General features: G+C 31.6%; 2 protein-coding genes across 2 annotated transcripts; both read left to right on the top strand.

Moving 5' to 3' along the window:
* The first annotated feature begins 1,341 nt into the window (after positions 1-1,341).
* LOC141547644 (olfactory receptor 5J3-like) lies at positions 1,342-2,223 on the top strand. Its single transcript, XM_074276069.1, has one exon. The coding sequence runs from the start codon at positions 1,342-1,344 to the stop codon at positions 2,221-2,223; it is 882 nt and encodes a 293-aa protein (XP_074132170.1).
* Positions 2,224-9,247: 7,024 nt separating this feature from the next.
* Positions 9,248-10,213, top strand: LOC141548005 (olfactory receptor 10AG1-like). Its single transcript, XM_074276744.1, has one exon. The coding sequence runs from the start codon at positions 9,290-9,292 to the stop codon at positions 10,211-10,213; it is 924 nt and encodes a 307-aa protein (XP_074132845.1). The 5' UTR covers positions 9,248-9,289.
* Positions 10,214-13,922: the final 3,709 nt, after the last annotated feature.

Below are 13,922 nucleotides of genomic sequence, written 5' to 3' on the forward strand. Positions count from 1 at the left end.
GATCACCTGATCTTCTAGTTCATTGTTCTATCCATTTGTCCATCAATGGTTGTAAAAGTCTTTTAGCCTAGGGATATAATTATATTTCTTCCTTTAGATTTTAGGAAAGATATATCAATCATCCCAAGGACCTCAAATATTAGAGAGCATGTACATAAAGAAGTAAAGAAAATATGATTTTAATTAAAAATAACTAACATGAACAAATTGTGACTCAGAGATCTCACTTCAGGGCTTTTTAAACAATTAGATAAATGAAAAATATTCATAAGAACTTTTATATCTTTCTAAAGGATTAGAAACAATATCAATAGAGTAATGACAAAAATGTCATGAATTGAAATGGCAATAGGGAAAATTTATGATAAATTATATTATTCTATGGTATGACAAGAAAATTTCTGAAAATCATAGGACTTATGAAGTTGTATAGAATGAATTATGATGGTGACAGTGAAAAGTTCAAATAAATGTCTGTCACAGATTTTTGCTGTCATTGAAATATAATAATTAATATTGACAATTCCTAGCCATTCCACTGCCACCAAAAATCATAGAATGATTATCATTAAGGGAACCTGAATTAGTGACCAATGAAAAATATTCAAGCATGTTATAGAAATAATATGGCACATTATTTTAGATTACAAAACTAAATACTTGGTGAATACCCACCAAAAAAAATAACCAGATACTTACAATTGTTGATCATAAGGACTGTCTTTCATGGACCTATAGAGGACAAATCCAAGGAACAAACTCAAAGTGTTCTAAGTTAATTCATTTAATAAATTTTATTGAATGTGGACAATTATCATAGTCTAATATATAAATAATTACCAAGATATGATATAGATTACCAAAAATAGTATACATTTGTTCCAGATGTCTATTATCTTTTAGATTTTTATATGAAAGATTATACAAACATAGCAAAGGAAATCAAACATATAATCATGTTTATCCAATCCATTATAGAAAGCATGCTGCTAATGCTTTCAGTCAGTTTAAAGTGAAAAGTTTCTTGATAGTTTTAATCAACTATAGATAGCAAATTATTTTAAGTGTCTTGAAATATTTGATAGACATTAAATATACAAGAAGAATAGCATGACTTTGTTTTGCTTTTAGGCTAAAATCAAGCTTATGAAAAAATAGCAGCACTATGACATTATATAATCATTTCTGCCATTAACAAATTATTATTATTCTCTTGTAGGATAATATAAATTAATCTCTCCTATTATGGAAGCAAGATCCCAGAAAAAAAGCAACATGATTTAATCTTGAATGACATTTTGTTAGATACACAAAAGTGCCATGAACACAGAAATATTGGATATGGCAACATGGAATCACACTGGTTTTGTGAAAGAATTCTTTCTTATTGGACTGACTGACATCCCAGAATTGCAGATCCCTCTCTTCTTGCTTTTCTTTGTTATTTATATGGTCACTCTGGTAGGAAATTGGGGGATGATTATAATTATTTGGATGAATGCCCAACTTCACACTCTCATGTACTTCTTCCTCAGCAACCTTTCCTTATGTGACATTTGTTACTCTACTGTCTTTGCTCCCAAAATGTTAGTGAATTTTCTAGTAGAGAACAAAGTAAGTTCATTTGCCAGTTGTGTTTTACAAAGTTTCTTTTTTGCTGTGTATGTTACTACTGAGGGCATCCTGCTCTCTATGATGGCATATGACCGTTATGTGGCCATTGCCAATCCATTGCTTTATACAGTTATTATGACTCAAAGAGTTTGCATTTTGATGGTTCTTGCATCTTACTTAGGGGGTTTAATTAATTCATTGACCCATACAATTGGTTTGCTCAGGTTAAATTTCTGTGGGCCCAATGTGGTAAATCATTACTTCTGTGACATCCCGCCTCTTTTGAAGCTCTCTTGTTCTGATGCACACATCAATGAGATGCTACTTTTAGTTTTCTCAGGAGTGATTGCAATGTTTACTTTCATAATCATCATGGTGTCCTACATTCATATCCTCATAGCTATCCTGAGAATCAAATCAGCTGAGGGGAGACGTAAAGCTTTCTCTACCTGTGCATCCCACTTCACAGCAGTGACATTATTCTATGGTTCTGTGACTTTCAGTTACATTCAGCCAAGTTCTCAGTATTCCCTGGAGCAAGAGAAAATATCTGCTGTATTTTATACACTCATAATACCTATGTTAAATGTTAAATCCCCTAATTTATAGCTTGAGAAACAAGGAGGTAAAAGATGCTGCAAAGAGGTCAATCACTTGGAAAAATCCACACAACTGATTTATTCCTTAAATTAACCTTGACAAAATAATAAAATAATGTGAAAAGATAAAGTTTTCTTTTTTTCTCTTTCTTTTAGCATCATGTTAGTGATACTATCAGATTTAATGATAAATTCATATGTAATTAAGGAATTTCTTGGGAGAATCATGGGCAAGTAACACTTTTTAACACCTACTATGTTCTGGTAACTATACAAATATCATCTTATTTGATAGGCACAATGATCTTGTTAGGTAGGTGTTGTTATAATTAGCTTACCATGAATCTCCCTGGCTGAGGCTTCTAACTTATATGCTACACACTGAGTACAAACCGTCATTATATCACTAGGAAACCATTATTTGTTGTAGGAATAAATCAATGCTAAACTAGATTTAACCTTTTTTCTCTTCAATTCCACTTAGTACCTTGCTTCAAGTTCTGGCCCATAATATTTCCGTATAGGGTCAGATCAATCACACTGAACCATGCTAAATTAGATAACTATTGTTTCTATCAATTCCACTTAGTACCTTGTAAGAATCCTTTGTTTCAATTCAGAGTTCTGGCCCAGATAGATGCAAAGAAAAAAAAAAAAGTATATATGTTCTAAGACACAAGGAGCTGGTTGATTTTCAAATAATTTAAAGGAAACAATGGTTAGTATCAATTTTAGAGGAATAATAAATATGGTCAAAACATCCTACATTTTCTACCTTATTTTACATAAAAAAGTAAGATGCACAGAATTCAAAATATCATTCTATAAATGGAAAACTAATTAAGAGAATAGTGACTTTTCAATTATTAGATACTACTAAGCTTGCCTTATATCCCCTAGGCTCCAATTCCCAGATATTTACACTATGTAACACTGTGTTATTAAGAAGATGCTTAAAAACCAGACTTTAAACAAGAGGACCATTGGCTTTAAAAATGTGATAAGTACCATGGGAAAACTTTCCCCAGACAAAATAGAGGGGCAAGAATGACTTCTACTTAAAAGAATGGTGACTTAATCTTAAGTTATCATTTTTATGAGTCAAGTTCCCTTTTTAAAATTACATGGAAAGCATTAATATAAGCTAATGCTTAAGGGAACAAAATAATAGATTAATTGAAAAGTCATGAGATCCCTGTATTCAAACCTCCATTTGACACTTAATCAAGTTATTCAGATAGTTTCTGAAACAGTCTCCTTAAAGGTCAAATGGTATCTATATTAGAGAACTGGTGTGATGATAATTTGATAACATGTAAAGAATTTCATAAAAATTACAGCACTTTCTTCATGATAATTACTATTTTCTCATATTATTTCTAACATGTGAATTAAAGGAAGCAATTGAATATGGTTCAATCTCATCTAATAAAGGTAAGTGTGAAGCATTTTGCTTGCTTACCTCCAAATTCTCAAATTATGAAGAAACTTGAAGACCTATTAATCTAGAAGTTTCCTGAAAGCTTTGAAATGCTCAACAATATTTAGGGTTCACATATTCATGGAAAAAATGCACAAAAAATGAACTTTCTTTCCACCCCCACATCAAGCTCTGACTTATGTACCTAGACATAAAATTGTTAGGATTTGTAAGAATCCTAACAAAAATAAAATAAAACCTGAACTCCAAGGCTATCTAAATAACATAAAACTCCTTTTTTTTTTTTTTTTTTTTTGTAGTTCCTTTTTTCTGTCTTTTTTCTTCTTTATTAATACTTCCTCTTTTTCTTTTATTTTCTACTACTCCTCAGTTATTACCTTATATAATACTCTTCCCATATCCCGGATAAAAATGAAAACAGAGGATGTATTAATACATATACTATTTAACATTAAAACTATATTTAAAAACATTTAAATTTGTTTTTGTTTTAGTTTTTATTTTAAAATAATATTTTAATTTTTCATTTCATGTAAAACTATATGACAATCTTTTTTATTTTTAATTTTGTGTTCAAATATAAACAATCTAATATAGGATATATACAAGCAATTGATGACTTTTTCAAATCTCTGTAATCTTAGTTCTCCTGACCTACAATGTTAAGAAGCATATATTTCACCTTTTTTTTTTTTTGATGTGCAAATTTGTTATTGAAATTAATCTGAACTCACTTATTCCTCAGTTTTACTTTCTTTTATAGTATTGTAGTTATTGTGGCTGCTGTTATATTTGTTTTTCCATGGTATCATTTAATTTTTTTATCACTACTTCTTTAATTCTTTACATTAATTTTCATTCTTACACAGAATTTCATTATATCTATTTGACAAAACATGTTCACTCATTGATGGATTCAAATCTACACTCTTTATCCAGAGTCTTTTTTATATTCTTTCATACAGAAAATAGTATTTTCTCTTTGTAGGTCCTTTCTGTCACTAGTTTCCTTAATGTCACATCAATTAAATTGCTAAATCAATGATTGTGATAGATAATTTACTATATAATTGCAGAATGCCAAAGGGTTTCTCTAACTATTTGGATGACAATGTCCTGACAATGTTTTTTATATATTCTAAGAAGTTCAAAAGTGATTATGTGTATACATTTTACCTTATCTAATTCATGATTTGTGAAAAAGAAAAGTATTTCAATTTTTTTTGTTTTTTTCTTATTAGTAACATTTTTATAATGATTAGTGATTATTTACTATTCTTACTTCATATATATATATACATATATCTATATCTATCTATATATATATATATCTGAAAATATTACTTGAGTTCCTATGTATAAAAGAATAAGAGATCTAAGATTTGTCTCTTCATCACAATTTCAAATTTAATTTAAATATCAATTTTTTTTCAGAATTATTTGAAAATTAGTGTTTCTTAATTGTCATTGCATTAACATTTTTGCATGAGAAATGTTTCATTTCATACAGTTTAAAAGATCTCTTTTTTTGGTATTTTCTTTTAGCCCTTATTTTGTTATTGAAGTTGTTTCTTATTGGGCAAAGAATATTGGTATAGAATACAGGAGTATCTGGGATGATCTCCTTCTCCTGATATTAGATATTTCTGTGAAGTTTTTCAAGTTACTTAAACTCTTTGACATTGGATTACCACCCTTGTAAAAAGTAGGTCTTAATTGTCCACACCTCAGTGTGTTTTCTTCATTGAATGTGAAATAATGTGTAATATACTTGACAAAAAGCAAATATCGAAAATATTATCTACACACTGAGTTTTCTAGTTATGAATTTACAATAGACTTCCTTATTTTATTCACCATTAAATTTAGTGTGATCTTATATGTTAATTATATACCCACATAATCAATTGTAATTCTGAAGCTAAACCTGAAAATTCTGGCAAACTAAAAGCTTAATGGAGGACCATAAAATATCTTAAGGACAAGGAAGATATTATTTCCTTGTTCTTGGTTGTAATTTTAAATCCTATTCCTAGGAAGAAAATCGGTTACTTCAGAGACCGCATTTGTTTTTTGTTTTTGTTTTTGTTTTTGTTTTTGTTTTTTTGCAAGAGTACAGAACACTAATTACTATACTGTCTGACATTAAAACATGCATGTCTTCTCTTGCCATATGCCATTATGTGATGAATGAGTTGTGTATTTTCTTCATACCATAGGCATGTTTCGTTTTACATAGCTCTGATTTGTTGTAAGATACTGTGATATGATTGTGTCTGTGTGTGTGTGTGTGTGGGGGGGGGGGGAGATTAAGTTAGAGAGGGACCAACAACCAGAGTTAGAGTATATAAATTACATCAATGTAAAAAAAAAAAAAATAGAATAGAACAAAAAAAAAAACAAAAAAATCTGCCACTCTCCCACTCTTTCTAGTCTTCTGGAGAAGAGATGGTTTTAGTGAAGACAATTGGAAAGTAAGGTATATACTCAAGGAGGAATGCTTAGTGGTTTGATGTATTTAAGGGAGGTCACTATTATTGTGACCCAAATCTTTATGCTAATCTTTGGTCTTTATTTGTATGTTTATTTCTTTTATTTGTTTTGTTTTGTTTTTGCCTTTTCCATGAGGTCACATAGCTAGAATGGAGTAGCTTTTCTCTAAGTATAGATTAGTGAGAATTTAGTCTAAATTATAATTGTAACATATGTTCCTTTAACTTTGATGAATTAAACCTATATTTCTCTGTAAGTGGGAAGACAGAGAATTGGTGCCAGGTAATCACTTAAAGATATTGTGCAAACATTTTCCTTATGTAGTTATGGCTTACTAATCAATGTTGTATAGCCTAATAAATGAAGATAGGAAACAATAAAATGTGTGTTTGTAACAATTTAGAAATAAATGAATATTTGGGGAGATATGTAGTACAATGACAGGCCTGTTCCTGAGTTTAATTGTGTCTGTGACCTTGAAAAAGTCACTTAATCATTTTTGTCATGATTCCCTAAGTTATAAAAAGTTTGGAAAAGGAAATGTCAAATAATTCCATACAAAATGATAATGAATGAATAATGATTCTCACAAGGATGTCTTGAATTGAGATTGAACAATTTTATTTTATTTATTTATTTTTTTGGATTCTCCATTTCAAATAATCTTCCCAACAAAAGGGAAGTATAAGCACACATTGATTTTACGTTTTATGGATGAAAATTGCAGAAGCATTATTATAACAATATATTTTACTTATTTACTTTAGCTTCAAGTCAGTACTCTAAGTGAAACCCAATCATATTTGCCTTATAATGTAAAACTAAATTTTGTTTCATATTTTCTAATGTTCAGAGATAGAAATTGAAAATGAGTGATATTAAAAGGTTAAATGATACTGAATGTTGTCTAGTCACAGAATTGTAAACACTGATCTCAAAAAGATGGCAGAACTACTCTAATCCTTTCATAAAGTAGTTGAGGAAGATAAGGCACAATAAAATTAATTGCTTGTTGAAGTCAGCAAGTAATGGGCACTAAAAGAGAAACTTTAATATGAATTTTCTGAGTACAGATTGAATGTGTTCCCAAGTTACCACAATGGAAGAACTAAGATGGTTAGAGAGATAGCATGTTTAAGGTTGAGAATAGAACTTTACTAAATTTAAAGGCATTATAACTTTTTTTTTGTCATTATGGTATACAAAATACTAATCTTCTGCACCTATAGGTACTTTCAAAAACCTAAAGCTACTATTCCATAATTTGACTTATTTCTTACATGGAATACATTTACCAGATTCTTATCTTAGCTAAAGATAAAATTCAACATGTAATTCAACATAATGTGTGTACATTTCTCTGTGTATCTGTATATATATGTGTATATAAATATATGTATATATACATATTTGTTCACAGATGTACACATATATACAAACATATATCTGTGAGTGTGTGTACACAAGTATATACAAATATAAGTATATGCATACATTTACAATGATACACAAATATATTTCTGCATACACCTTGATGTTTAATTCTCAGTTTAATATAAATTGCACTGGGAATGAATAGACAAAAAGTTCAAACTAAAATTTGAAATGAGAAAAACTTATTTAAAATTATGCATCTATTACCATGGATGATAGAATCTCTAAAGATGCTATTTTACACATTATTCAATGAACAAATATTTAGGAGTACTAAGTATACCTGGACTCATAACACAATAGTGATTCACGTTTGTTATTCATGTATTATCTTTAAGATAAATTGAGATATCTAAGAAAAGACTCTTGTTGTCCAAAAAACTTTATTTTTTTTAAATGTTAATGTTTTTTGAGGGTATTCTATTTTTCCAAAAACATGGACAGATTGTTTCCATCATTCACCTTCTCACTATATATTCCAGATTTTTCTCCCAATCTTCCTTCCTTCCTTCTCCTTTTCCCTTTTTTTTTAATTAATTTTTTTTTTTTTATTTACAGAGAATATGCATGGGTAATTTTTCCATCATTGACCCTTGCATAACCTTTTGTTGCAAATTTTCCCCTTCATCCCACTAACCCCTCCCCTATCTGGCAGGTACTCTAATACATGTTAAATGTGTTGAAATAAATGTTAGATCCCATATTGGTATACATATTTTTACAGTTATCTGGTTGCACAAGAAAAATAAGACCAAGAAGGAAGAAAAAGAAAAACTTAAAAAAAAATTCAAGCAAATAACAACAGAGAGAGTGAGAATGCTATGTTGTGTTCCTCCCTCTGTTCCCATGGTACTCTCTCTGGGTGTAGATGGTTCTCTTTATCATTGCACAAGTGGAACTGGTTTGAATCATCTCAATGTTGAAGAGAGCCATGTTCATCAGAATCGATAATCATATAATCTTGTTGTTGCTATATATAGTGATATAATGATATAGTTTTGCTGATTTCACTATGCATCAGTTCCCATAAGTCTCTCCAGGCCTCTTTGAAATCATCCTGCTGGTCATTTCTTTCAGAACAATAGTATTCCATAGCATCTATATACCACAACTTATTCAGTTATTCTCCAATTGAGGGACATCTACTCAGTTTCCAGTTTCTAGCCACTACAAAAAGGGCTGCCCTAAACATTTTTGCACATGTGGGTGCTTTTCCCTCTTTTAAGATCTCTTTGGAATATATTTCCACTAGAAACACTGCTGGATCAAAGGGTAGGCAGAGTTTGATAGGTTTTTGAGCATAGTTCCAAAATGATTGGATCTGCTCAAGTTCCACCAGCAATGCATCAGTGTCCCAGTATCTAAATTCCATATTTTCACTTTATATTCTAGAAAGATAGTGTTAGAACATTAATATACCCCATCACACATAGTTCATACTTAACTTCATTTGTTGACTTTGACCTTCTAATGTTCATATGTTCATACTTAGCAATGATCTCTATAGGATAGAACATTAAATAATATACTTCATAGGAAAACTCCATATAAACTGTAAAGGTTAAGAGTGATATAAGAGGACATTTAAACAATACCCTCTGTCCATCCCCCCTTTAAATATTTCTAACTTTGTAACTGAGGCCTAGAGAAAAAAAGTTATTTGCTCATTCTGAATTCAATATTTCCACAGCCAGAAGAAAGTGACAAAATGGAAAGAAGCAATGTGACATTTGTGGTGGAATTCATTCTTCTGGGATTTTCTGAGCTTCCCCAACTCCGAAATCTACTATTTGGAATTTTTTTAATCATCTATATAAATATACTCATAGGAAATGGTCTGCTCATTGTAATAATTAAGATGAACCCTACTCTTCAAACTCCCATGTACTTTTTCCTTGGAAATTTTTCCTTCTTGGAAATCTGTTACAGTTCAATCACTCTCCCTAGAATGCTAAAAGATATTTGGACTCAGAAGGGAAACATCCCATTCCTGTCTTGTGCTGTACAATCTTGCTTCTTTTATATTCTAGGAGTTGCAGAGTGCTTACTTCTGAGTGTGATGGCTTATGACAGATATGTAGCCATCTGTAAGCCTCTTTACTATCCTCTCATCATGAATCACAAGGTATGTGTCCAACTGGTGATTGTCTCCTGGATCACTGGGATACCAGTTCAGATAGGTGTCACATATTATATTTTCTCTCTGAACTTTTGTGGTCCTAAAATACTCAATCATATTTTCTGTGACTGTTCAATACTGCTGGAGGTTGCCTGTGGGGAAACATATCAGAAAGAGGTCTCTTTATTTGTTAACACTTTCTTTTTTGCCATGATCCCCTTTCTGTTGATACTCATATCCTATTTCACAATCATAGCTACTATTCTAAAGCTACCATCAACTTCAGGGAAATCCAAAGCCTTTTCTACTTGTTCCTCTCATCTTATGGTTGTATGTTTATTCTATGGGTCTGTTACTATTAATTATGTTCGATCCAAATCCAGTCATTCAGCTAAATCAAACAAGGTCTTCGCTCTTTTCTATACTATAGTGACTCCAGTATTAAACCCCATTATATATAGCCTGAGGAATAAGGATGTGATTGTTGCAATGAGAAAACTCCTTCCAAAATGATGTGATTCACTAATCAAATGGTCCAATCTAAAAACAAAATAGTTTTCCTTTCCATTTGTCACACTGGAGGTAAGAAATAGATTTCTTCTTTTCATAGTCATTTATGATATACTTAAAACAAAGTAGCCATTTGTAACATGTCCTCCTAGTAGTTACTATTACCAGTCTGTCCTTGGCCCAACAGAGTACCTTTGACTGACCTTTGCAGTGTCAACTCTACCTGGCTCACCTCCTCTGAGGCCTTCAAAGGTCTCTGGCCCACGATTTCTTGAATAGTAGTTTAATAACCAATAGCACGCTCAAGAACAGCCACGTGTAAACTTAAAAGCCTTTATTATACCTACTCACATAATGCCCTGGCTTAATTCCCTGACTTGTTAACTCCCTAGTGAACACCTGGTCTGAAGACCAATGTGTTCACTACCAAACTCCTTACCTCTCTCAGCTATTCAATGCTTTCTTTGGTGTCTAGTTTATTTCACTAGTCCTCGTCTGGGTTATCTCTCACAAGGTGACTACTTTCTATGGAAACATAAAATACAACTTGAGTATATGTTGTCCTATTATCCTAAAGAACTCAAATTTACTTCTTTTGCTGAAAATTTGCCTGTTTAACTATTTTAACTTTGTATGTATGTCTGCATGAGCAATATCACTTGAATTGCTCAATTGAATTACAGCTCAAGTAACTTTTTAAAAATCTACTATTATGTGAAGAATGGTGCCAAGTGCTGGGGACAGTCACTGTCCCACTGATGACAGCATCAAGAACATTAAAATCTAATAAAGGAAGAAAACATGAAAAGAAGTTGAAGTTTGGTTGGGAAAGTGAGGTGAACACCAAGGTCTCCTAGTGATAGTAGCTTAATATTCCATGCTGTGAAACTAAAAAGAGCTGTTTTTAGCTGTGTGTGTGTGCGTGTGTGTGTATTTGTGTGTGTGTGTGTGTGTGTGTGTGTGTGTGTGTGTATGTGTGTATGTGTTTGAGAGAGAGAGAGAGAGAGAGATGAATAGAGACAGAGATAAAATGCAGAGAAACAGAGATGGAGAGACACACTGAGACAATGATTGAGACAGAGATAGAGTCAAACACAAAGAAAGAAAGAGAAAAGAGAGAGAGAGAGAGAGAGAGAGAGAGAGAGAGAGAGAGAGAGAGAGAGAGAGAGAGAGACAGAGAGAGAGAGGGGAAACAACACAGGGACATTAATAAAGAATCACACAGAGACAAAGATATAATGACAGAGAGACAGAGAGACAGAGAGAGAGTGATATAGATTTTAAAGAGAAAAAAGAGAAAGAAGAGAAATTATAATGCTAAAACCTCAAATTCCTAAGTTCATAATAGTAGGGAGGATGCCTAGGTGATATTTAGATGATATTAGCAAATTTTATGGTAAAATGTGGAGAATGGTTTACTCTATCCTCCATTGGACAAATGGTAAGGCCAAGAGTATTTTCAAATATTGGTTGGGCAGATCATAAGGTCTAATGGTCCTCCATTTTCCAAGGAAGATTGGTTGCTAAATGTTTGCCTACCCAAATGTTGAATATTTCTGTATGCTTTTCCTGGTGGAGGAGTAAGAAAATAATTTAATAAAATTTAAATATTTTAAACTTATAGGAATTTGAGTAACAATGCTTTCCTTTTCAATAAAATATAAGTTGCTTAAGAGAAAATCTATCCCCTAAGGCTAAGAAAGGTAGGAATAATTTCTACTTAAAGATGACAAAATAATTTTTAGAAGGGAGGTTAGTCTTCTTTACTGTATAAGTAATTAGTTATGTTATATTGAATTTCTTCTGTGATAATTAGTGTAGTAAAGTACTGAACCAATAGCAATGACAATAAAGATGCTCACTCTGAATAACAAATTCTCACTCTGAAAATTATTGTTGAAATTTAAGTTAACATGATTAGTTAAGTTGACATGGTTAGAATCTCAGTCTCTTAATCTCTACAATAAAAATATGCATTGTATATTATGTCTGCAGTTCAGACATTAAGTTATGATAGTAAATTCAGTTAAAATAATGCATGTTAACATTATTTTATATATTGAAAAATTGAGGGATATCAGATGGAGGCTAACTTGTAAACTAATGCAGAAACTTCCCTGAGATGTTCCCCAATGATCTTCAAAGACCCCTAAATAATGCCTCTAGACAAATTCTAGAGTGGCAGAACCCACAAAAAACAATGAAAGAAATTTGCAGCCCTAGACAATTTATAATGTTGGGAGGAGAGAGTGCCCCAAGGCAAGAGTGGAACACAATACAGAAGAAGCCACACCAGTGCAACCCCAGCCAAAGCAAAACAGGAAATGGCCTTGAGAACCACTTTATTAGTGGTAGTAGCAGCTACTGCTCCTAGAACTCTCAATCCACATATGTAAGGTGGCTGAATAAATCATCAGAAGATTACAGTGATCTCTTTGCTAGCAATGAGACAGGAAGTTGTTGCTTTGCTCACACTTGCATTTGTGTCACAACATGGGTGCCTGTCTCAAGGCAAGGAGGTACACTAGCAAATTAGAATTACTAGCCAGAGCTAATCGGGGTCTGTCTGCACACTTTACCAGGAGAAAAGAATCTCTGTGTTCACTCATAGAACAGAACACAGGAAAGGACAGAAATAAACATGTTTCCTTAGATTTTATCTCCTTAGAACAACTGAAAATGTAAAGGTTCTTTGAATATCTCTGAAAAATGCTTCCCAAATTCTGAAGCTCTGAACAGTTAACCTTCCACCCCAGAAGCAGAATCCTAGCCAAGTAATAGGGTGGGGAGATGAGCAAACCACAGAAAATAATTCTGATAATAAAAAGTTCCTGTTATGATAAGGAAAATCAAAACACACACTCAGAATATGAGTCCAAGTTTCTATATTCAAAGCGTCCAAAAATTAAAAGAAATGAATCCATCTGGCCATTGATGAGCTCAAAAATGATTTTGAAAGTCAAGTAATAAAAAGGAAAAATGAAGAAGGAAAATGAATAACACAAGAAAAGAAAGGAAAACAAGGCAAAATCTTGATAAAGAAGATACAAGAACGAAGAAATACTGAAAAAAACCCTTAAATATAAGTATATACCAAATGATAAAAGTGTCACAAAAACCAAATGAGGAGAAAAATACCTTAAAAACAGAAATGGCCAAAAGAGAAAAAAAAATTGCTGAATTAAAAAGTAGAGTTGAAATAAAAAGTAGGATTGACCAAATAGTTAGGAGGTATACACAATTTCACTGAAGAAAATAATTTCTTAAGTAGAGTTGAGCAAATGAAAGCTAATACATTTGTGAGAATAAAAAAACAATAACAAAAACACTCAAACAAAATGAATGAATGAAAAAAAAAAGTGAATTACCTTATTAGAAAAAACCTCAACTAGGTTAAAACCTTTTTTTTTTTTTTTCTTAATACAAATTGCATTATGAATCATGTTGGAAGAGGAAAATCATGGCAACAGGAAAATACCATGGGAGAAATTAAAAAAAAGAAAAAAGAAGAAAAAAAAAAAAGAAGTGAACATAGCATGTGCTGATTTACATTCAGTCAAAAATGTTAAAATCTAATAAATGAACAAAATATAAAAATAACGTAAAATTGGGCTGGCAAAGTGGGGTGTGCACAAAATACTCCTGAGTTTTGGAAGCATGTTGTTCCATGGAGTCAAAACCATGTAGAGATGCTCTTAGGGAAAATAAAAGA

Source organism: Sminthopsis crassicaudata, chromosome 6, assembly GCF_048593235.1.
Source record: "Sminthopsis crassicaudata isolate SCR6 chromosome 6, ASM4859323v1, whole genome shotgun sequence".
Taxonomy (NCBI): Eukaryota; Metazoa; Chordata; class Mammalia; order Dasyuromorphia; family Dasyuridae; genus Sminthopsis; species Sminthopsis crassicaudata.

What these genes read in the sequence shown, in the direction of transcription:
- LOC141547644 (XM_074276069.1), top strand. Translation starts at nt 1,342, where the DNA reads ATGGCAACATGGAATCACACTGGTTTTGTGAAAGAATTCTTTCTTATT.
- LOC141548005 (XM_074276744.1), top strand. Translation starts at nt 9,290, where the DNA reads ATGGAAAGAAGCAATGTGACATTTGTGGTGGAATTCATTCTTCTGGGA.